Raw genomic sequence first — 23,049 nt, 5'->3', positions numbered from 1 at the left:
TTATGCAATGGCACCTCACTCTTCAAGACTCTTGCCTCTGCCAATGCTCATCTTTCATTATCATAGAGAACAAAGATATGACAATTATGAAGGCTATTCAGGTGCTTAATCCTTTTGAATGCTTTAGAGAGCAAGCAGCAATGAAAATTTTCAGATGCATTAAGACTGCACTTTAATGATGAAGCATGGTGCAATTCTCATTAAGAATGTTTTTTTTTTCTCCCCAAAGTAAGTTAAAATTGCCATCAAAATCCAGAAACCTCATGTCTATCTGTCTTCAGGCAATGCAGCACCTAAATTATTGGCTATAAGTCTACACATTATTCATGCAAATCCAAGAAACTCACATGAGCTAGTCTTTTTCATGGCTGGGAGTATCATCTAAATAAGCAGCAGAGGGTTGTTAGATGCATCGCAAATAGAAGCGGCACAAACAACCACAGAAATTCACGTGTAACAATACTTCAGCAGAAAACTGATGTAAATCAATTTTATGCAAATCTCAGGAAAAAAGGGAACAGTTTTGCTCTTATGTCAAAATTACCCAAGTTACATTAAATTTGTAAATGAACTCCAGAACAAGGTTTTAAAAAAGACAACATGCCATTTACTGAATGGGTTGGTATTAATTTTGATGTGTTTTCTTTTCAATATCAGATTATATTATAATTATAGTCTCTTAAAATTTGAGATATGCAATAAATCTGCTATATTTACAAATTTCACACAAAAACAGATCTTGAGGCTTCTAACAGAATACAGACCAAACAGAACTAAATTCTGAAATGGTAATCACTGACACTATCTTTTGCTAACTTCATACTGCCCAGCAGAACAAAATTTCAGAAAATGTTGATTCAGCTTAACAAAATCAGGTAAGTATATGTTCAAGCAAATTTAACACCTGTACACAGCTGTTCATGTTAATTAGAAAAACAGGTCCTACAATAAGCTTATCTTTAATTCCAGTGGCATTCCATTGCACAAGCTTAAATTCAAGGCATGAGCATGTGTAATGTTGCTACGAAACTTGAATCCTAAACAAAAGACTTTATAATGGAACAAGGTTCGAAGTTAGGAAGCTGGTTTTTTTGATGATAGGTGCTGAAATTATGACAGAAACAGTGTGTTTATTCCTCAGATAATAGAGTCCAGATGTGAACCTGCCTTTTCAACTTAGGAGAAAACATTTCCCAATTAAACTTTCATATTCAATAACAATAAACAAGTCTCAAGGCCAGAAACAAAATTTGTATCTATGTTCCTAAGCCTGTTTTACAGTGACCGCTTTATGTAGCTTTTTCCAGAGTGAAAAAGTTTTGATTCTGTTAAACATTTTGGTGAAAGAATAACTAGAAACCCTGTATTTAAGTAACTACCTTTGCAATAAAGATATTTATTTGACCTATTTGCTAATATTGTGTGGGTGTCTGCATATATAAAAATAAATTTAGCAATATACACAAAAAAAAGTGCTCAAATACATCTCACATACCTCTAGCAGTCATTTGTGAAAAGTATCAATTCCATTAGCTTCAAGTGCTTTCACTAAAGTGAAGGGCAAGTACAATAAAGGGGTAAAAAAAGAATGCTGCACAATTTTAGCTCAATTTATCAGAGGAAAATTGTGGGAGACAGTTTTTTCTTGCAATAAGCATGGAATATGTTTCTACTTGAATTGCTGCCATGTGACCACATTGCTTGTGCTAAAACTTTGCAGTGCATGTTATTTATTTTAAATCGACCAATCTCTGTATTTAAAAAAAGCAGAAAATGAATTCAGCACAAACACACCTAGTATGTATGTGGAAACAGTGTCAGCTATGTTATTATACATTATTCAATAGGGAAGGAAATTGTTTCAGGTTCAGTTGCTCTGCAGACAGGATGAATTAAATTAGGACATGTTGTAAGTAGTTACACCAAACATGATGAGCTGTTCAAATTATTAACCTGAGAGGGGAAGAAGAAAAAATAAGTATTAGTAAAAGGTCTTTAAATGTAGCATATATGGCAAGATGGTCAAACAGATTGCAACACTAGTATTCAAGGAGCTCGAATGGGCCTAAGATATAGGAATCAAATTCTTTGTTGGGTGATCAGTATTGAGTCACTAAACTTTTAAATGATTGAACCAGCAGTGACATTTGGCATTTTCAAGTCATTAAGAAAATACATGCAAAAAGCCTTATTAAAATATTGTATTTACTATTAGTTCATTAGAAGTAAAAAAAATGCAGGAATGTAATTTTGATGAATCAAAGCTGCATTGTCAGAGATTTTGACATTTAATAGACCCCAACAAATACAAAGGCTGCAGGTTAGGTGCTTTTGAGAGAGTTCAGATAACAAACATCCATTAGATTTTACAAACTGGGACAGAAATGGCAGAATTGTAAGTTTATCTATTTCATAAATTTATTGAATTCAGGTGAGATAACTGAAGATCAGTGTGTGGTCAGAATGGAAGAGCAGCAGGGGGAATTATCCCCAGAGTCATGACCAAAATTTATCCCTCAATCAACATCACAAAAAACAGATTACCAGGTTGTTATATTATTTGTGGGAACTTGCTCTGCAAAAATTGGCTGTCATGTTTCGCAAATTACAACAGTGAATATACTTCAGAAGTACTTCATTGGCTGTATAGCACTTTGGAACATCCTGTGGTCATGAAAGGTGCTCAGCAAATGCAATTATTTTCCCCAACCTTGATCATATCAAGAGACTAAAGGCCTTCATCTTCGTTTCTCTATTAAAGCTCTGCATTATTTCCAAATGAAAATCAAGAAAAGCTGTAGAACAAGTCAGTTTAGCATCACTTATAGGCGGAATCTTAAAGTGACAACTGGAAATATACAAGCTGATATAGGAAAGCCCATCTCAGATTTGGAAAGGAGCAACAAAACTGAAGTTTGATCATGTTTCTGCCACGAAGGAGGAAATGCAGTATATTTCAAAACTTGTGAATTAGAGCTGGGAGGGCAATTCTGGGTTGAGTTCTCCTTGTAATTAGCCATAATCAATCATGGTTTCTTGATGATCTGCTCACTGCATCCTCAAAATCGAAGGAACTGCTGTCCAAAATCGAGGCATTCCAAAAAGCAGTTTGTCTTTAATTCCCCTCCAAACATCCTGTCTGCAAAATTATCTTTCCTGCTCTGTGCAGCTCTAATCAACTGATCTAACCATTCATCAGTAGATCCAGTTGGACTCTGTTTTCACTCTCCTCTGCCAAATCCGTTCAACTTAAGGATTATTTTGAACAGCACAAAAGAGAACTCCTGGTTTCTTTGCTCTACTGTCAACCACCTCTTGAAAAGCCTCACCATCTCCTCAATGCTCACCAGCCACAGGTGTGCACTTTTCCAGCAAGATTGAGGCCATCCATTTAGTTACCTTTTCTACTTTCCCTCTTCCTCAGCAAACCAAATCACTGCCCTCCCACCTGCTCCGCACCTCTCTCCCCCACCATAGCCAGACTCTCCTCGGGCCTGTGTCTTATTCTAGTTTCCCCCCCAGCAACCTTCATGCCCTCTTCAAGTTCACCTTGCCCATGACATCCATCTCCTACTCCATTAAACCGCTTCTACCCAAATTGCCTTCCTGACTGCAAACCAGATGGTATTGTAAATGGTTCCCACTACTACAGTAGTGTCTCTCTCTTCTAAAAACCCACTCTCAAACCTGTTGTCCTTGCAAACCGGCACCCAATAACTAATCCCTTCCCTCACTAAAAAGTACTTCAACATGTTGTTGCCTCCCAAATGTTTATCTTTTCCACAACTTCATATTTAAAACCATCTAATCTGGTTTGAACCTCTGCAATCCAAAGCTACAAATTACATCCTCTGTGACTGTACTGCTTTATCCCTTAAGCCCTTTTCAGTTTTTGACTCAGCTGCATCTCACCTCTAGGCTCCTGACTGTTCAAGCATAGCTAGAGCATCTTCAGCACAGCTACTTTACCCACCCCTACCTCCAGAGCCCCAACCTATCCTTGTATCCTCCTTCCTCATATACATCTGGACACTTGGCAATATCATTCACACAGGATAGCTTCCATGTGTGCTGTTGACACTTAGCACCACTACCTCTTGACTCCTTACTTCCTGCGTGCTGTCGACTGATTAATGATATTGAGATATGGACGAACTGCAATTTCATCCAAGTGAACAGTAGAGCCATCAAAAACTATTCTCTTGTCACCAATTCCATCATTATATGACAGCCTTATGATGACTTAACTGATAGTGTAGTGGTTGTGTTTGTGTTCCTGACCTACCACACCCATTCTCCTCCCCCGGAACCAAAAATGAGATTTTGAGAGAAACAAGTTTTCAAAATTATGAAGTGAAATAAGTCCAAGAAACCTCCCTTAGCTCCTGCCCTGTGTTCTGTTTTTCAATTAAATCTGCTATTTGGGCCATGACAACACACGCCCTGATCTTATGTGCTGCCATGTCAAAAGGCTTTTAAAAGTCCATGTACATGTTGTTTACTATTACTTCTTCAAATAATTTACCAAGCTATGACCTTACTAAAAATCCATGTTGACTTAGGTTTATATTCTCCCTCTCCAGATGAAGTGTTATTTCCATCTTTTAGCAAAGGTTCTTATTTGTTCAGCAAAGGTTCTAGCATCTTTCTTACAAATGACATTGAGTTTTCATGGTACAGGCCTATTTCAGGAATTCACATGCTAGCTCCAACCTATGCAATACCAGCCAGGCCAATAACCTCTGAACATGCCCAGATATAAATACTTAAACACTGTATCAAAACAGCACTGGTGAGATAAAATAGCTTGTAAGATTTATAAAATGATATACCTTTTGATTTTTTTTTAAAGTTTCAATTAATGATCAGCTTAATTGGGCTTCACTTGGACTTGTTCAGATTGAGGGTTCATGGCAACTTTCTCAGAGGTGGTATACTGTCTGGAAATGTAACATGTGACAAGCACAAAAGACAATTCAGTAATAATAGGATAGAAAAACAATAGTTTCATGTACATGTTAATATTTTAAATTCAAATTAGAAGCACAAAATCCACAGACAAAGAATTTGGTACTTAACTGTAGTGTCAAGCACCAACATTCAATTTCACTTGCAAGAAATACATTTGGATGTCCATAAAAGAAACAGCTACATGTAAAATGTATTATGCCCCAAATGGTCCCTTTCCTATGCCTTTTCAAGTGAGGTAAAGATAGACAGACAAACAAGCAGACAGTTTTATAGCTTTATATAGACTATCTTTGAGACCACAGTTAAGGCCTTTTTAGGCACCTTCCTTTTACATTTAAATTTGATACATCAGAAGCCTCAGATAAACACAAGAATGATGATTATGGAACAGACAAATAGACAGAAAAGAAAAGCTTGCATTTATATGATGCTTTCCACAACCCAGGACACCCCAAAGCACTTTACAGCCAGTGAAGTATACCTATTGTTGTAATGCAAAAAAATTAAAGATTTGAACTATTATTAGTAGAAACTCTCAACTGATTGTTTTTTTTTTGTTGTGAAAAGATCAAGAGGGTGTAATCTAGGGCTTTCCTATGCTGTGAGGCACTGATCAATCAGGGATGAAGATAGGATGCAAGGATAGATATTCTGAGATTTCACTTCATTTACATTTTTTAATAGAATTGAGAGAAATATTTCACTGAAAAATTAGCATGACAACAATCAGCACTCCATGGCTGACCATCAACAAAAAAACCAGTTATGTTCTCGAATGCTTTCCCAATGCAAAGCAGATGCATTTTGAACGTTTTTCAGTAAGTCAAGTAGATAACAGAAAATGTAAATATATCAAGAACGAAGTATGTGGAGAAAGGCCCAAGGTAGGCAGGGTGTAGTGTGTTCATGATCTATCAGCCCCAAAAGTAATTCAATGAAGAATGTGAAATTGTCTTACCCTTCTTTTTTCTTCTTACAGCAATGGATTACAAGGGCAACAGCAGCAAGGAGAACAACACAACCGAAAATAATTCCTTAAAAATACACAAGATAAACAATGCTTGAAACAAGAAAAGCAATCCAGTACAGATAGATGCAAATTATTCAGGAACCACCATCTCATATATAGTGACTGACATATCATCAACTTGCAATATCTTCTAGAATCTGAAGCAGCTCAACTTCTAAATGCAATAATCCTGCATTCTCTTAATTGATTTTGGTTTATTTCTAGTGAAGCACAACCTAAAATGCAATAAAGGCAAATGAGAAAAATGTGCACTATTTCCACATCCTTAGATTATTCTATGTATTAATGATGAACAGGTATTACCAAAATTAAGTCAGCTTGGATTAAATTGCTGTCCATTCCTTTATCATAGAATGATATAACAAAGAAATGCATCTGGTAACCCTGACTGTTCCGGCTCTTTGACAGAGTTATCCAATTAAAAACAATTCCTGCCCTTTCCCTATCGTCCATCCTGCCAATATTAGTATTCATCCAACTCCCTTTTGAAAGTTATCATTTAATCTGCTTCCTCCACACTTTCAGGCAGTGCATTTCTAGATTATAACTGTGTGCACAGAAATTTCCTCATCTTGTCTATCATTCTTTAGTCAATCAGCTTAAATCTGTGCACTCTGTTTTTTTTTGTTCTTACATGGGATGTGAGCATTGCTGACAAGGCTAGCATTTCTTGTCCATAACCCAATTTCCCTCGAGGCGGTGGTGGTGAGCTGTCTTCTTGAACCACAGTAGTCCATCTGGTGTAGGTACACTTACAATGCTTTTAGGAAGGGAGTCCCAGGGTTTTGAACCAGTGACAGTGAAAATTGGCAATATAGCTCCAAGTCAAGATAGCGTATGACTTGAAGGGGAACTTGCAGACGGTGGTGTTCCCATGTGTGGTAGAGGTCTCGGGTTTGGAAGGTGCTGACAAAGAGGCTTGGTGAGTTGGAGCAGTGCATCTTCTATATGGTAAACACTGCTGCCACTATGCACTGGTGGTGGATGAGGTGCCATTCAAGCAGGCTGTTTTGTCTTGGATGTTGTTGTGTTTAGAGTTTTGTTGGAGCTGTACTCAAACAGACAAGAATATTCCATCACACTTGTGCTTTGTGGATGGTAGACGGTCATGGGAGAGTCAGGAGTGAGTTACTCGCTTCAGAATATTGCTAGTTTCAACATTTGCAATTCCACTTTCATCTTCAATTTCCATTTACAATATATTACTCAAGTTTTCAACTATCAGTATGTATTTGTTTTTAAAAAGTGCATTGATGAAGTTTGCAAATACAACATAACCGTGCATTAGTTTGCCCACTTACCAATAATTTTTCCTGTTTGATTTTCAGGTTCACCTTCTGCAAAAGGATTAAAAGAAAAAGGAACATTTTAAGTTAACCATAAAAACATTCCCAGTTACTTAAGGTATATAATCTAAAACAGATAAATTCTTCAATCACAAGTATCCCTGTTAGCGGATAAGCTTTTATTCATCCAGCATGCAACAAACAACTGTCCACTCTAAGTTGGAAGGGGTTGCTACTCTATGCTCTCAGCCTTCACTGAATACTATAGGTGCTAATTTTGTCCCCATGTACAAATCCAGTCAGTAAGTCATTACTCAGCAAGACAAATAAATACATTATGATCCTAGATCACTAATGTCCTAAATGCAATAATTCATGCTGATTAATGATTTACTGGTGTTCATGATCAGTGGAGATGGCAGATTTCCCACCTGGATGGGTTTCAAAGAGCTGGATCATCATCTTCCAAGTGCTGCTTTAGTGGCCAAGTCAGATCTCTCCAACCAACTTTGTTCATACAGAGCAATTCTTTTGCGTACGCTACTGTAGTAATTAGAGTTCAAAAGTATTTCATAGTTTTCAAAGGGGCACGGCTTATTCTGAGGTTGTTAAAGGCGCTTTAGAGATATGAGACTTTTCTCAGCGACAGTGTGTGTGGGGGGTGTTGGGAAGGGGCAGGGGGCTGGGAAGAGGGAGAGATGGTGGTGATGCAGCACACCAGTAGGGGAGTGGATCTCTAAATGACAATACACTTAGACCTGCAGACTGCTCTGGGAAGTGCTGTGAAAGGGGGGAGGTCTTCAGAAGGATAGTGGTCCAATTGTTCTCAAATTTTTCTTGGGCAATCTAGTGATATAGGGGATGTTAACTGAAGAACTTTGTTTTATTTAGCTACTGGTTGGCAGTTTTCGTGAGTTGGTGTATGAGCAATGGGTAGCACTGCATGGCTGCTAATAGGGTTAGAATGTGCATTTTCGCAAACTACGGCAGTGTAGCAACATTCAAATGTGTTCAGCCTTCTTTACATTTACAGATCTTTAGATTTATAGATCTGTTGAAATAAGCAATTGAAAGGAATACAGTGCTACTGGTGTAAAACGGAAGAGATTGCAGGAGGTTGGCCATGAGTCAAAGGTCTATAAATGTCATGACACTATATTCAAAAATGGTGGGTGATACAGCATAAGCAAGACAAGAGTCAGAGTGGAGAAAACAATAGGTAGAGATTTGTCGATTCTTTTCCTTTTTCAAGTCTCCTAATGTATTATTTTATTCCTGAAGAAATTTGCTCTTTTGAAATAAACTGAGCACACTGTCAGCAACAGAACACCTGTGTCAACAGATTGTCACCACCCTTGGATTATATACAGCCTCAAACTACACAACAGCCTGCCTTGGAAGTCTAATCGCTGTGGGTGTATCTACACTAGATGGACTGCAGTGATTTAAGAAAGTGGCTCAATGCCACCTTCTTAAAGGCAATCAGGGATGACCAACAAATGCTGGCCTTGACAGTGACACTCTTATTCCAAGAAATGATTCTTTAAAATGACTTAGATGGAGTCCAGGCTTGCTGACGATACAAAGCTAGATGGGAACGTAAGCGGTGAGAAGGATCCAAAGCGGCTGCAAAGAGACGTAGACAGGTTCATTGAGTTGGCAAACACAGTGGCAGTTGGAGTATAATATGGGGGAAGTGTGAGGTTATTTACTTCAGTAGTAAGAATACAAAAGCAGAATATTGTAAATGTTGATGCTTAGATGGATGTAGGCGTAGTCTTACGAGGAACAAAGTTGGCAAGCAGGTACAGCAAACATTTAAGGCATTAAATGGCATGTAGACATTTACTGCAAGAGGATTTTAGTAAAAAAACATCTTGCTACAATAGTGCATGGCTTTGGCAAGGCCTGACCTGGAGTGTGGGTACTGTAGCAAACAATATTAAGGAGAAATTGGTCAATGTGCGAATAAGTTCAGCCAGACGGAGGAGGGTGGCAGGGGACAGAGGTTTGTTGGGCCTCCTTTCAAGGAAGAAGCAGAGTGACGTCAGGCCATCCTGGTAAGGGATGGAAGTGTAGAGAGATTGAATTTCCATGCTGAAGAGACGACAATTAGGATCAGGTCATTGGAAACTATTGAAATGGAGGGCACATAGGTGGGGAGGCTGGACAAAGGGAGAGTCGAGATAGGAAGAAACCAAGTCAGCAGAGCAATTACAGGCTGAAATAAGGTCTACTAAATCAGTGTTATTTATAGATCTTGGAAAGCAGATAGAAGTGGACTGTTTGAGTTTGGGGGACTGAGATTGGAGGCCATGGAACAATAGAAACAAACCATAATGTTTCATATGTTTGGGTGCTCTAAAACGAATGGACAAAGACACAAGGTTAAATTGCAAGAGACACGAGAGTGGCAGAAACTTTTTTTTTTAATATAAATACATACACAAAGTAGTATGGCTATCCAATGCACTCTTTCAGTTAGTAACTGAAGTAAAGATAAAAAAGCGATATGGGAACAGGGCAAGCACATAGGTCTAAGACTTGTGCTCATATGACCAAACTGCCTGTTTCTGTGCAATCCTCTGACTGTCAAGAGCACCCCATTAGGTCAATGCAATGCACTCACCAGCTGTTGTAGTAACAGGTACTGTACAGGAGACCAGGAAGAAAAAGTAAAATTAATCATGTGGACAGCATTACTATAACAATGTTCTTAATGTTAAGCAATGCTTCTTAAAGTATGTGGTGTGCATAAAGCAAAGGGCATTCTGGAGTAAGCCATTACGTTTATTTACTGTTACCATACTCAAGTGATCAAAAAAGATAGTTTAGCAATACACTACTTAACATCTCTCTTGTGTTCTCTAAATAACCTCCATGGATGGACTTACAGGTGCCAGTTTCCATGTCTAATAGCCTGAAACAGTTTTAAGAACAATTGTAATACAGCCTGATCAAGTATTGTGTGCATAAATATGTTCACATTTCAGGTTGATGACCTTTCATCAGAAATGGGAAGAGTTGGAAACGCAGTAGGTTTTAATTGAGTAAAAAGGGGTGGGAAAGCAGTAGCACAGTGGAATTGTCACTAGACTGGTACCCCAGAGACCCAGGGTAATACTCTGGGGACCTGGGTTCGAATCCCACTACGGCAGATTGTGAAATTTGAAAGTCTGATGACCATGAAACCATTGTCTGTAAAAATCTGGTTCCTGGAAGGAAATCTGCCATCTGACATACATGGGATTCCAAACCCACAGCAATGCCCTCTGAACAAGGGCAATTAGGGATGGGCAATAAATGCTGACCTGGCCAGTGACGCCCACATCCCATGAATGAATAAAAAAGGTGAAAGGACTGTGATCATCTGGGAGACAGAAGAGATTAAACGTCCAAAGTGAGCTGTAATAGGGCAAGAAATGTTGCATCTAGAGGAGGTGCAAATGGCAGAATGATGAACAAAAACAAGGGAAAAACTACAGTTTCAAACTACAGTACCAAAACCTGCACAGGAAAAGGTAACAAACAGGGGGAACAGATTACAGTCTGAAATTGTTGAACTCAATGTCGAGTCCAGAAGGCTGCAAATTGCCTAATCTTCAAGCTTACATCGACCTTCACTGAACACTACTAGGGACAGAGAGATCAGCTGAAGGCAAGGTGGAGAATTAAAATAACAAGCAATCAGAAAATCATGGTCACGCTTGTGGACTGAAAGGAGAGATGTTCCGCAAAGCGGTCAACTTGCTTTTGGTCTCCCCGGTGTAGGGAAGCGAACAGTGAATACAGTCGACTAAATTGGAAGGTTCACACACAAATTGCTATTACACCTGGAAGCAGCGTTTGGAGCTCTAGGTGGTGAGGAGAGAGAGCAGGTAAAAGGGCAGGTGTTGCACCTCCTGAAGTTGCATGGAAAGATGCTATGGGAAGGGGAAAAGATGTTGGGGTGATGATTGAGGAGCAAAGCAGTGTGTCACAGGGGGGACAGTCCATTCAGATCGCTGAAAGGGGAGGGAAAGATGTACAGTAAAACTGGTGGTGGCATCTTGCTGGAGGTGATATAAATGGCAGAGGATTTAAATGATTTGTTCATGGGATGTGAGCATCACTGGCTAGGCCAGCATTTATTGCCCGTCATTAAAGTGTCCTCCAAACAAGGGTAATTAAGAGTCAACCACATTGCTGTGGGTCTGGAGTCACATGTAGGCCAGACCAGGTAAGGACAACAGATTTCCTTCCCTAAAGGACTTTAATAAGCCAGGTGGATTTTTACAACAATCAACAAAGGTTTTATGGCCATCAATAAACTTTTAATTCCAGATTTTTATTGAATTCAAATTCCACCATCTGCCATGGTGGGTTCAAACCCAGGCCCCCAGACCATTACCCTGGGTGTCTGGATTACCACTATGTCACCACCTTCCCCCATTGAATATTGTAGCTGGTATGGTGGAAGGTGAGGACAAGGGGAACACAGTCGCGAATGCCATCAACCACAGTGTAGGGAGTCTTTGCCTGAGGGAACAGGAAGACAAAAGTGCTCGTCAGGGATGGAGGTATATGAGAGACTGGATGTCCATGGTGAACGGGGGATGGTTTGGGCCAGGAAATTAAAAACTGAAAGTGATGGAGAGCATCGGAAAAGTCATGGGTTCAGTTGGGAAGAGACTAGCCAGGAGGCCACAAAAGAGAGCCATGATTGGAAGAAACCAATTCATTGGGGCAGTTACAGGTTGAAACCATAGGTCTACCATGGCAGTCCTATTTGTGAATCTAGGAAAAGGACATAGAAGTGAGCTTTTTGGGGGCTGAGAGGTTGGAGACCATGGACGCACAGAAACAAACTGTTTCACATGGTTGGGTGATCTAAAATGAGTAAACACAGACACAAGGTTAAATTGGAGAGAAACAAGATATAAAGCAGGAGAATTTTTCTTTAAAATATATATGAAGTTGTGTGGCCATGCAGCATATTCCTGGAGTTAGACATGGTCTTTGCTTCAGTTACTAAGAATAGATTATAAAGGTGGCATTAAGCAATGTGGGAACAGGGCAAGCACATAGGACTAGGGTTACTGCTCATATTAAAAATAAAAACTAACAGTTTGGTTGGACCAAACTGCCCGTTTCTGTGCAATTTTGTGGCCGTTAAGAGTACCCTATTAGGTTAACCCGATGCACTCACCAGCTGTTGTAGTAACAGGTACTGTACAGGAGACCAGGAAGAAAAAGTAAAATTAATCATGTGGACAGCATTACTATAACAATGTTCTTAATGTTAAGCAATGCTTCTTAAAGTATGTGGTGTGCATAAAGCAAAGGGCATTCTGGAGTAAGCCATTACGTTTATTTACTGTTACCATACTCAAGTGATCAAAAAAGATAGTTTAGCAATACACTACTTAACATCTCTCTTGTGTTCTCTAAATAACCTCCATGGATGGACTTACAGGTGCCAGTTTCCATGTCTAATAGCCTGAAACAGTTTTAAGAACAATTGTAATACAGCCTGATCAAGTATTGTGTGCATAAATATGTTCACATTTCAGGTTGATGACCTTTCATCAGAAATGGGAAGAGTTGGAAACGCAGTAGGTTTTAATTGAGTAAAAAGGGGTGGGAAAGCAGTAGCACAGTGGAATTGTCACTAGACTGGTACCCCAGAGACCCAGGGTAATACTCTGGGGACCTGGGTTCGAATCCCACTACGGCAGATTGTGAAATTTGAAAGTCTGATGACCATGAAACCATTGTCTGTAAAAATCTGGTTCCTGGAAGGAAATCTGCCATCTGACATACATGGGATTCCAAACCCACAGCAATGCCCTCTGAACAAGGGCAATTAGGGATGGGCAATAAATGCTGACCTGGCCAGTGACGCCCACATCCCATGAATGAATAAAAAAGGTGAAAGGACTGTGATCATCTGGGAGACAGAAGAGATTAAACGTCCAAAGTGAGCTGTAATAGGGCAAGAAATGTTGCATCTAGAGGAGGTGCAAATGGCAGAATGATGAACAAAAACAAGGGAAAAACTACAGTTTCAAACTACAGTACCAAAACCTGCACAGGAAAAGGTAACAAACAGGGGGAACAGATTACAGTCTGAAATTGTTGAACTCAATGTCGAGTCCAGAAGGCTGCAAATTGCCTAATCTTCAAGCTTACATCGACCTTCACTGAACACTACTAGGGACAGAGAGATCAGCTGAAGGCAAGGTGGAGAATTAAAATAACAAGCAATCAGAAAATCATGGTCACGCTTGTGGACTGAAAGGAGAGATGTTCCGCAAAGCGGTCAACCTGCTTTTGGTCTCCCCGGTGTAGGGAAGCGAACAGTGAATACAGTCGACTAAATTGGAAGGTTCACACACAAATTGCTATTACACCTGGAAGCAGCGTTTGGAGCTCTAGGTGGTGAGGAGAGAGAGCAGGTAAAAGGGCAGGTGTTGCACCTCCTGAAGTTGCATGGAAAGATGCTATGGGAAGGGGAAAAGATGTTGGGGTGATGATTGAGGAGCAAAGCAGTGTGTCACAGGGGGGACAGTCCATTCAGATCGCTGAAAGGGGAGGGAAAGATGTACAGTAAAACTGGTGGTGGCATCTTGCTGGAGGTGATATAAATGGCAGAGGATTTAAATGATTTGTTCATGGGATGTGAGCATCACTGGCTAGGCCAGCATTTATTGCCCGTCATTAAAGTGTCCTCCAAACAAGGGTAATTAAGAGTCAACCACATTGCTGTGGGTCTGGAGTCACATGTAGGCCAGACCAGGTAAGGACAACAGATTTCCTTCCCTAAAGGACTTTAATAAGCCAGGTGGATTTTTACAACAATCAACAAAGGTTTTATGGCCATCAATAAACTTTTAATTCCAGATTTTTATTGAATTCAAATTCCACCATCTGCCATGGTGGGTTCAAACCCAGGCCCCCAGACCATTACCCTGGGTGTCTGGATTACCACTATGTCACCACCTTCCCCCATTGAATATTGTAGCTGGTATGGTGGAAGGTGAGGACAAGGGGAACACAGTCGCGAATGCCATCAACCACAGTGTAGGGAGTCTTTGCCTGAGGGAACAGGAAGACAAAAGTGCTCGTCAGGGATGGAGGTATATGAGAGACTGGATGTCCATGGTGAACGGGGGATGGTTTGGGCCAGGAAATTAAAAACTGAAAGTGATGGAGAGCATCGGAAAAGTCATGGGTTCAGTTGGGAAGAGACTAGCCAGGAGGCCACAAAAGAGAGCCATGATTGGAAGAAACCAATTCATTGGGGCAGTTACAGGTTGAAACCATAGGTCTACCATGGCAGTCCTATTTGTGAATCTAGGAAAAGGACATAGAAGTGAGCTTTTTGGGGGCTGAGAGGTTGGAGACCATGGACGCACAGAAACAAACTGTTTCACATGGTTGGGTGATCTAAAATGAGTAAACACAGACACAAGGTTAAATTGGAGAGAAACAAGATATAAAGCAGGAGAATTTTTCTTTAAAATATATATGAAGTTGTGTGGCCATGCAGCATATTCCTGGAGTTAGACATGGTCTTTGCTTCAGTTACTAAGAATAGATTATAAAGGTGGCATTAAGCAATGTGGGAACAGGGCAAGCACATAGGACTAGGGCTACTGCTCATATTAAAAATTTTGGACCAAACTGCCCGTTTCTGTGCAATTTTGTGGCCGTTAAGAGTACCCTATTAGGTTAACCCGATGCACTCACCAGCTGTTGTAGTAGCAGGTACTGTTGTAGCAGGTACTGTACAGGGGGCCAGGAAGAAAAAGTAAAATTAATCATGTGGACAGTGTTACCATAACAATGCTAAAACATGTAAAAGGAAACAGTTTACGTACACTATCAATTCAATGTAATATACTTACCAGCTGTAGTAGCTGGAGTTCCTATACATTGGACAGAAAAAGAAAATCATCCAACTGTTAAGCAGTGTTATCAAAAAACAGTGCTTCTTAAAGAATGTGGTGTGCATAAAGGAAAGGACATTCTGGAGTATGCCGTTAAGTTTATTTATTGTTACTGTAGTCAGGTGGCCAACTGTTAGCAAAAATTCTTGTAGTTAACTAAGTAGTTCAGCACTACACCACTAAGCATTTCTTCTGTGTTCTCTCAGATAACCTCCATTGGTGGACTTACAGGTGCCAGTATCCACTTCTAATAGGATGCAACAGTAAGATTTATTTTGGTGACAGCTGGCCTGAATCAGTTTTCAGAAGACTTGCTAAAAAACCTGATCAAATATTTTATGCATAAAAATGCCCAACTCTAATTATCCTTCAAAATCTTCCCATCATGAAAATGTATAACTCCCGGAGAATTAACTTTGTATCAGCATAGGAGTTATAACTATTGCCCTGACATAGCTAAATCTTAGGCTCTGTCACTTGCTTCTTTCTTCCTTCATTAGTAAAATGCAGTGTAGCAGTAATCTTACACTGTCTTCAGGAGAAGATTTCAAAATTCCTAAACTCTCATTTTTATAGTTATCATGCTGTCACATCAGCATCCTTCCTTTGGAGGCAGATTATGTTGAAATGTATTCACATCTGCTCTTCTGCTGAAGGTCATGTCCCGTGAGGCCTGTACTACAGATACCACCACCAGAGACTTGCATTTATACAGTATCAATGTAAAATGTCCAAAGGCACTTCACGAGTATTAAACAAAATTTGAAATGAGCCACAAAATAGCATTAGGGAAAATAACAAAAAGCTTTAAGGAGTGGCTTAAGAGGAGGAAAGAGAGGCCGAGAAGTTTTAGATGGGGAATTCCATAGCTTAGCGAATCAGCGGCTAAAGGCTCATCCACCAATGGTGGAATTATTAAAATTGGGGATGCTCAAGAGGCCAGAATTGGAGGAGCACAGATATCAGAGTGTTGCGGATCTAGAGGAGACTGCAGAGATAGGAAAGGGCAATGTCATGCAAGGATTTAAAAATCAAGGCTAGGAATTTGAAATTCAATGTGTTGCTTAACCAGAATGCGGGTTAGTGAATTGAAATGCTAATTATATGTTCCATGACAAAAATAAACTACCATTTGTAGGTACAGGGGTTTAGGGCTGTTGGACACTTTTATAAACTGACTTAATTGCAATTGCAGCGCAATGTTTTTGTTGCAATGTTTTTATAGTAGCTTCAATTTTCAGCTCATTTGGCTTCATTTGTAAGCAGCATTACAATTAAGCAGAAAGTCCAAGCCACAGGCTCTACCACCAACACAATAACCTTTTAATTCACATGTTGAATGTTTTGGATCATCTTTTATCTTTATCAAATTTAAAGATGATTTGGTATATTTTACACAGTACAAAATTCTAAAGGATGTTCTCTCGGTCTTTAGAACCAGCACAATTTTTATCTGTTTGTTAACTATCATGAGCTCACATAAGGAGGGCAGCAAAGCTGAGTAGCAAATAAGTTGAGCTTTCCGCCAGTTTGTATGTGTAAGCTATCTAAATCACTGTTACATATAAAAATTATAAACCTCATTTTAAAAATTACCACTATTTCTGTTACTTATTAGGTCACTAAGAAGTACAAAACTTCAACTTCTGATTTTTTTGTAGTAAAAGAAGCAAAGAGGAGCAAGGAACTTGGGAAATATCCACGTCTAAATATATTGAGCCAGATTTTGCAGATAGTGACGAAGCAAGCGTACTCGCCGCTAAGGTTTGCTGCAGGATCAAATGATCTTTCTGGTAATAATTTCACTTCTGTCAGTACTGCAACTGATTGTGGTGTTGGAGCGGAGTGATGTCATCAGACTATCCAAGCAGCCAACCACATTAAAGCATTTTCACAGACCCACCACCCCCCCATACAATCAGGAATAAAACAATTTTTTTTAAAAAAGTGTAATTTAAAGATTGCGATATACACATGGGACAAAAATAAAAGCTAAAATATGCTGAATAAACTTCAAACAACCACCAAAAAATTTAGCATGAAAATCTATTATTTAAAAGCACTCCAAGATTATAAAATTATTTTTTCCAGGGAGAGTCCAGTTGTTCAAACTTTATCGATCACATCGCTGTTAAAAACCTGACTGAACAAGGTGTAACATTTTAATCGTGTTTGAAACAACAATGCAGAGGAAGGAAAGTTGAAATTCTCACTGATTTCAGTGATTGCCGAGTCTAGGAGGATCCACAGTGCAGGCTGTGGCAGAGCCCAGAGTGAAAGACCACAACTTCAGGATTTTCACACTATCCTGAACATGTCCAAAATCCTGAAGTTATGATCAGTCTCAGAAGTGTAGTGACAGTGAATGTTGAAACAGTTCACCAGTAAACTGCCTCCCATCCCCCAAAGAATCCAGCCCATCATTTTAACAGACTTTAGAGAATTCAATTCAGAATAAATTCTATCCTCAAGTTTAAGAGATGGTTACTCACGTAATCTGCAAATAGGTGGCGATGGTACAAATGCGTTATTTTCACCGCATTTAATGGTACTATTGCCAACCATTTCATAACCTTCAATACAGCGGTAGGTGATCCACTCCCGGTATTTGTAATTGGGTCCAAATCCTGACACGACTTCCAGGGTTTCAGAGACTAGAGGACGCGTACATTTAACATCTGAAAAGAACAATGCATTAGATAGCTTATACTCAATTGTGCTGCCTTTACATGAACTAATGACAACCAGAACCTCCTTTAGAATGATGGGCAGTGCAATATACTAAAAAAATTTCTAAATTCAATAAAATGCCAAATAAGATGATCTAGTATTTTAACCACTCTAATGCTCAACTCTGAAAACTTTACCCAGCAGATTACTCCAAACATTTATCAGTCTTTTTTTTAAGATCAGTAATTACTTACACTAACTACAATTTAAGATCTCTTGCCATACAAGCTTGAGACAATAATCTGAACTGACCTTATCTATACCATGTAATACTTCTCATATACCTCAAGTGACATGTCCCTTAACATCCTTTATCCAAACTGCCAAATTTAAGTTACTCTCATTCTTTAACCTTCACATCATTCAGCTGGGTGAGACGACGGCACTCTCCTGGCTCTATTCTTATATAATCATAGCCAGAGTAGCATTTGCAATAGCTTTCCTTTCAACTTGTACATCGATACCCCTGGTGTCTTCAAGAATATATTCTTGGCCCCTTCCAATTTCTCATCTATATGCTGCCCCTCAATATCATCCAAAAAAAAAAACCACAGCATCAGTTTTCACATGCACGCAGATGAAACCTGGCTCTACCTCACCAACACTTCGTTACTCCTCCACTGTCGCTAAATTATCAGACTGAATATCAGTCTGACATTCAATTCTGTGCCTAGGAATAAGCAGAAGTGGGAAAAGCAAAGATCAAGCTTGGCAGAAATTGTAGTACTCAAAATTAAGATTCAAACCAAGTCATTAGGTAAAAACTACTAATTAGAGAAAACGCACTTAAATTTCCCAACAAAACTTCCTCTTCACTGAATGACATTGCAAAACAAATTTCATAGGATTAGATCAGCAGCTGTTTAGGGACAGAAATGGAAGTAAAACGCAAAATATCAACTCAAGATGCACAAAATTAACAACTGTAAAGGAAATTGGCTGGCACCTTTGCTTTCCCCCAAGCCAAAGCCCAAAAATCCCAAGGCAACATACTAGGAGCAGGGGCTCTGTTAAACTCTGCATGGATTGAGTGTTAGTTAACAGACCAGAACAGAGAGTGGGAATAAATGGGTCTTTTTCAGGGTGGCAGACAGTGACTAGTGGTGTACTGCAGGGATCAGTGCTTGGGCCCCAGCTATTCACGATATATGTAAATGACTTGGATGAGGGAACCAAATGCAATATTTCCAAGTTTGCTGATGACAAAACTGGGCAGCGTTGTGGGTTGTGAGGAGGATGCAAGGAGGCTTCAAAGCGATTTAGACAAGTTGTGTGCATGGGCAAACATATGGCAGATGCAGCATAATGTGGATAAATGTGAAGTTATACGCTTTGGTGTGAAAAACAGAATGGCAGAGTATTATTTAAATGGCGCTAGATTGGGAACTGTGGATGTACAAAGGGATTTGGGTGTCCTTGTACACCAGTACAAGTAAGTAAATAGGCAGGTGCAGCAAGCAATTAGGAGGGCAAATGGTATATTGGCCCTAATTGCAAGAGGATTTGAGTTCAGAAGTAGGGATGTCTTACTGCAGTTATACAAGGCCTTGGTGAGACCACACCTGAAGTACTGTGTGCAGTTTTGGTCTCCCTACCTGAGAAAGGATATCCTTGACATAGAGGGAGTGCACTAGGCTGATAGAGGGGATGGCAGGACTGTCGTATGAGGAGAGATTGGTTCGACTGGGCCTGTATTCACTAGAGTTTAGAAGAATGAGAGGGGATCTGATTGAAATGTATAAAATTCTAACAGGGCTACACAGACTAGATGCAGGCAGATTGGATGCAGAGAGGATGTTTCCCCTGGTTGGGGAGTCTAGAACCAGGGGCCACAGTTTCAGAATACGGGGCATTTAAGAGTGAGATGAGGAAAGATTTCTTCATTCAGAGGGTGGTTAACCTGCAGAATTCTTTGCCACAGAAGGCTGTGGGGGCCAGGTCACTGAATATATTAAAGAAAGAAATTGATAATTTTTGAATATTAGGGGAAAATTAAAAATGCTAAAAAAGAATACAGTAAGAATTTACTGAAAAACCCCTAAAATCTCCATGCAGACATGACTGCTAAACATATTAAGGGTTGAAGATTACCTGATGAACATTGCACAGCCTTGAGAGTCAGACTGGAGATAAAAGTATGAAATAAATTAGGTTAAGTGCACTCCTCTCTCAGATTAGGGACAGATGGTTTTAGCTTTGATATGGGAAGATGAACAATGGACAAAAAGAGGGGGCTTTGATGAAAAACAGTCTTGAGTTGTAAGAACCAAGGTCTGTGTACGTGTTTTAATTTTGATTGGATAATATAATTATGTATACATCCTTTAGAATAATTGGTTAGCAAAATCACTTGTTTACGTACTCAATAGGATAGAGATAATGGAACCAGTGTGTTGGTTACCGATTGGATGTGTTCAAATGTATTATAAGAAAAAGTACAAAAGTGGTGAAATGTAATCAGTCTGGGAGCTGGGTCTTCATTCTAAGGAATGATTGCGGCTCCCTTGCATATGCTTGAATAAAACCGGTTAAAAGGAAGCCCGAGTCTTTGTGGTCGTTGCAGGATCAGAGTGTACCTTCTCCTCTTCAAAGGGGTATGGAGAGAAAGTGGGAAGGCATTGAGATAGAGGATCATGATTTTTTTTTTAAAAAAAGACCACCTCCCTCTTTTCCTGATCTCTGAACTGTGGAATGGGAGCGCTGCTTGGCCTCTGCCTATACTAGAACCAGAGATACCACCCCATTTTCTTGTGGGATTGCTGACATGGGTTCTGATTTGCTCTAAGGTCTTTGCCAACTTGGTGGCAAACTGAGGAACTGCAGTTAGATATTTTAATTGCATTATGTTTCAGCTTACTAGTGCTAGTAATCGCCACCCTGATGTGAAATAAAAAATATTCATATAAAAGATGGTCTTCATTTGGTACCACATTTTAGGATTGTATCTACAACGCTCCTAACTGATGCTACATGTCATGTGGTTAAAAAGTTTATTCTGTTGAATGGGAATAAGACAGTCGCATCACATTACAGAAGTACACATCAAACATTAAGAGCCATGAGTTATTTATAGTGCAGGAAGTGACCATTTGGCCCATCATGCCAGCTCTGTGGATCAATCCAGTCAGTTCCTATCCCCTGCTCCATCCCCATAGTCTTGTATGTTTATTTCCTTCAAGTACCCATCCAGTTTCCTTTTGAAATCATTGATTGTTTCCACTTTCATCACTCCAGGGCAGCGAGTTCCAGATTATTAACACTTGCTGCATTAAGTTCTCCCTCATATTCCTCCTGCATCTCTTGCCTTTTATTAGATAGCTAGCAGATGGTTGTTAGAAGGACAAACAATGTCAGGAATTTAAACAACCTTACATAACACTTTAGCACTGTTCTGGAAAATTATTCATTCTCACTCCCAAACACGAGATTAATAATGTAGAACGTACAGCACAAATGACGACCGGTTGGGCAAATTGGTTGATGCCAATTTTTATGCTCCACACAAGCTTCCTCCCACCCTACTATTCATGAAATAATCGTATATGCAGCTCTGCCCAGTTAGGCTGAACAGCGCTTGAAGGAGGGGAAGTCTAATTCTATAATTTTTTGGAAGGAAAAGCAAGAGCACTAAATATTAGGATGCACACTGCAAAAGCAGGCTAGGAACTGGAAGAGCTAAGGCTCCCAGCTTGGTGACAGTTTTGGTATGTCAGGACCTTAGATACAAACAAATTTACAGGAGACAAACAACAAATACAGCAGAGCCATGAGTTTACATTGCATAGGTAACCCCTTCCTCATTTCCTGTATTATAAAACCATGCATGATTATAATCAGTAGTCAGTAGAGTTGATTGCAAAATGTATGGCAATACTAAAACACCAAGTAACAACCTTCCCCACTCTAGTTGTAAAGGACAATTGAAACAGATTCTGATTCTGTACTTGAATACCTTTGCATATTGGCGGCTTCTTGTCCCACTCTCCAGATGCACTGCAAACAAGTTTGTCTGTGCCAATCAATGCGTAGCCATTAGTACATGAATATTGTGCTATCATTCCAAATTTCCAGATATCTCCACTGGGCGGATTTGGAGTTATCCCGTTACTGATAGGTTCAAGATCTCTACATGTGACAACTGAAAATAAATGAAAATCAATTAATGTTCTGAACAGGCTGTCAGATCAAAACTTCACCTTGATGGATTAAAGTCAGTCAAGTTCAGTAACACAGTATGTTTGTGAACGAATACACTGCCACACCATTTAGAACATGGGTGTTTTCTCAGTTCTCTCCCGTGTATTTCGATGATGGGCAATGAAATCCATCCAGCCTGTTCCAGACTTCTATGATATGTTGTGTATTATATATATTCTCCAACTCGCCTAAAACCATGCGATCTCCTGGGAGAGCAGAAAAACAAAGGGTGAAATCTGGGAAATTCCCCTCCGGCTCATCTCTGGTCAAAACTAGTTCAGATCTCCACACTGACCCTGAATTTCAAATATCACCTTGTGATATCCAGCTCTTGTTTGAAGAAATTCAGCAAAACAACATCCACCACAACTCTGCAGCCAATTCCAGAGGTCCAATTGCCTCTGGGAAAAGAGATTAACCCAACCCAACACACAGCAAGGACCTAACCTTATCTGGTAACAGCACTAGAGCTCTGAGAAGGGGAGGAGAAGGAGAGTTGTGGTGGGGAAGGAGGAGGAGAGGGGAAGAGTTTTCTTTTCCCTCCACTTTGTTCTCAGGATGTGGGCAACACTGGCAAGGTCACTTATTGCTCGAGGTGGTTGTAGCTGGATATTCTCGAACTATTGCAGTCCTTGGAGAAACAGTGATCTCACAATAACGTTAGCAAGAAGGTTCTGGGAATTTCTCCTAGCAATGAAAAACATTAATATGTACAAGTCAAAAAGGTATGCAATATTTAGAGGGGGACTTCTGATGGAAGGTCATCAACCTGAAAGGTTAACACTATTTTTCTCTCCACAAATGTGCCTTACTTGCTGAGTATTTCCAACATTTTTTCTTTTTAATTATTTGTTATGACTCATCCTCTCATCCACTCATCCTTCTCAGTTTTAGAGGTTGAAAT

At 39.7% G+C, this 23,049-nt stretch overlaps 1 protein-coding gene across 1 annotated transcript in view; it reads right to left on the bottom strand.

The window, feature by feature from the left end:
• Positions 1–1,093: 1,093 nt before the first annotated feature.
• The window catches only part of LOC144683502 (membrane cofactor protein-like), a 44,438-nt gene continuing 22,482 nt past the window's right edge, over positions 1,094–23,049 (bottom strand). The window contains exons 5-13 of the mRNA XM_078546565.1: positions 21,901–22,086; positions 17,711–17,896; positions 15,177–15,197; positions 15,019–15,054; positions 9,917–9,937; positions 7,303–7,338; positions 5,930–6,005; positions 4,833–4,940; positions 1,094–1,953 (exon numbers count right to left, since the gene is read on the bottom strand). Of these exons, the coding sequence (XP_078402691.1) occupies positions 4,871–4,940; positions 5,930–6,005; positions 7,303–7,338; positions 9,917–9,937; positions 15,019–15,054; positions 15,177–15,197; positions 17,711–17,896; positions 21,901–22,086 (632 nt within the window). The 3' untranslated portion in view covers positions 1,094–1,953; positions 4,833–4,870. The remainder of the gene's footprint in view (positions 1,954–4,832; positions 4,941–5,929; positions 6,006–7,302; positions 7,339–9,916; positions 9,938–15,018; positions 15,055–15,176; positions 15,198–17,710; positions 17,897–21,900; positions 22,087–23,049) is intronic.

The sequence above is a fragment of the Cetorhinus maximus genome, chromosome 8 (assembly GCF_964194155.1).
Source record: "Cetorhinus maximus chromosome 8, sCetMax3.hap1.1, whole genome shotgun sequence".
Lineage (NCBI taxonomy): Eukaryota > Metazoa > Chordata > Chondrichthyes > Lamniformes > Cetorhinidae > Cetorhinus > Cetorhinus maximus.
This window is presented reverse-complemented; position numbering and strand designations above follow the sequence as displayed.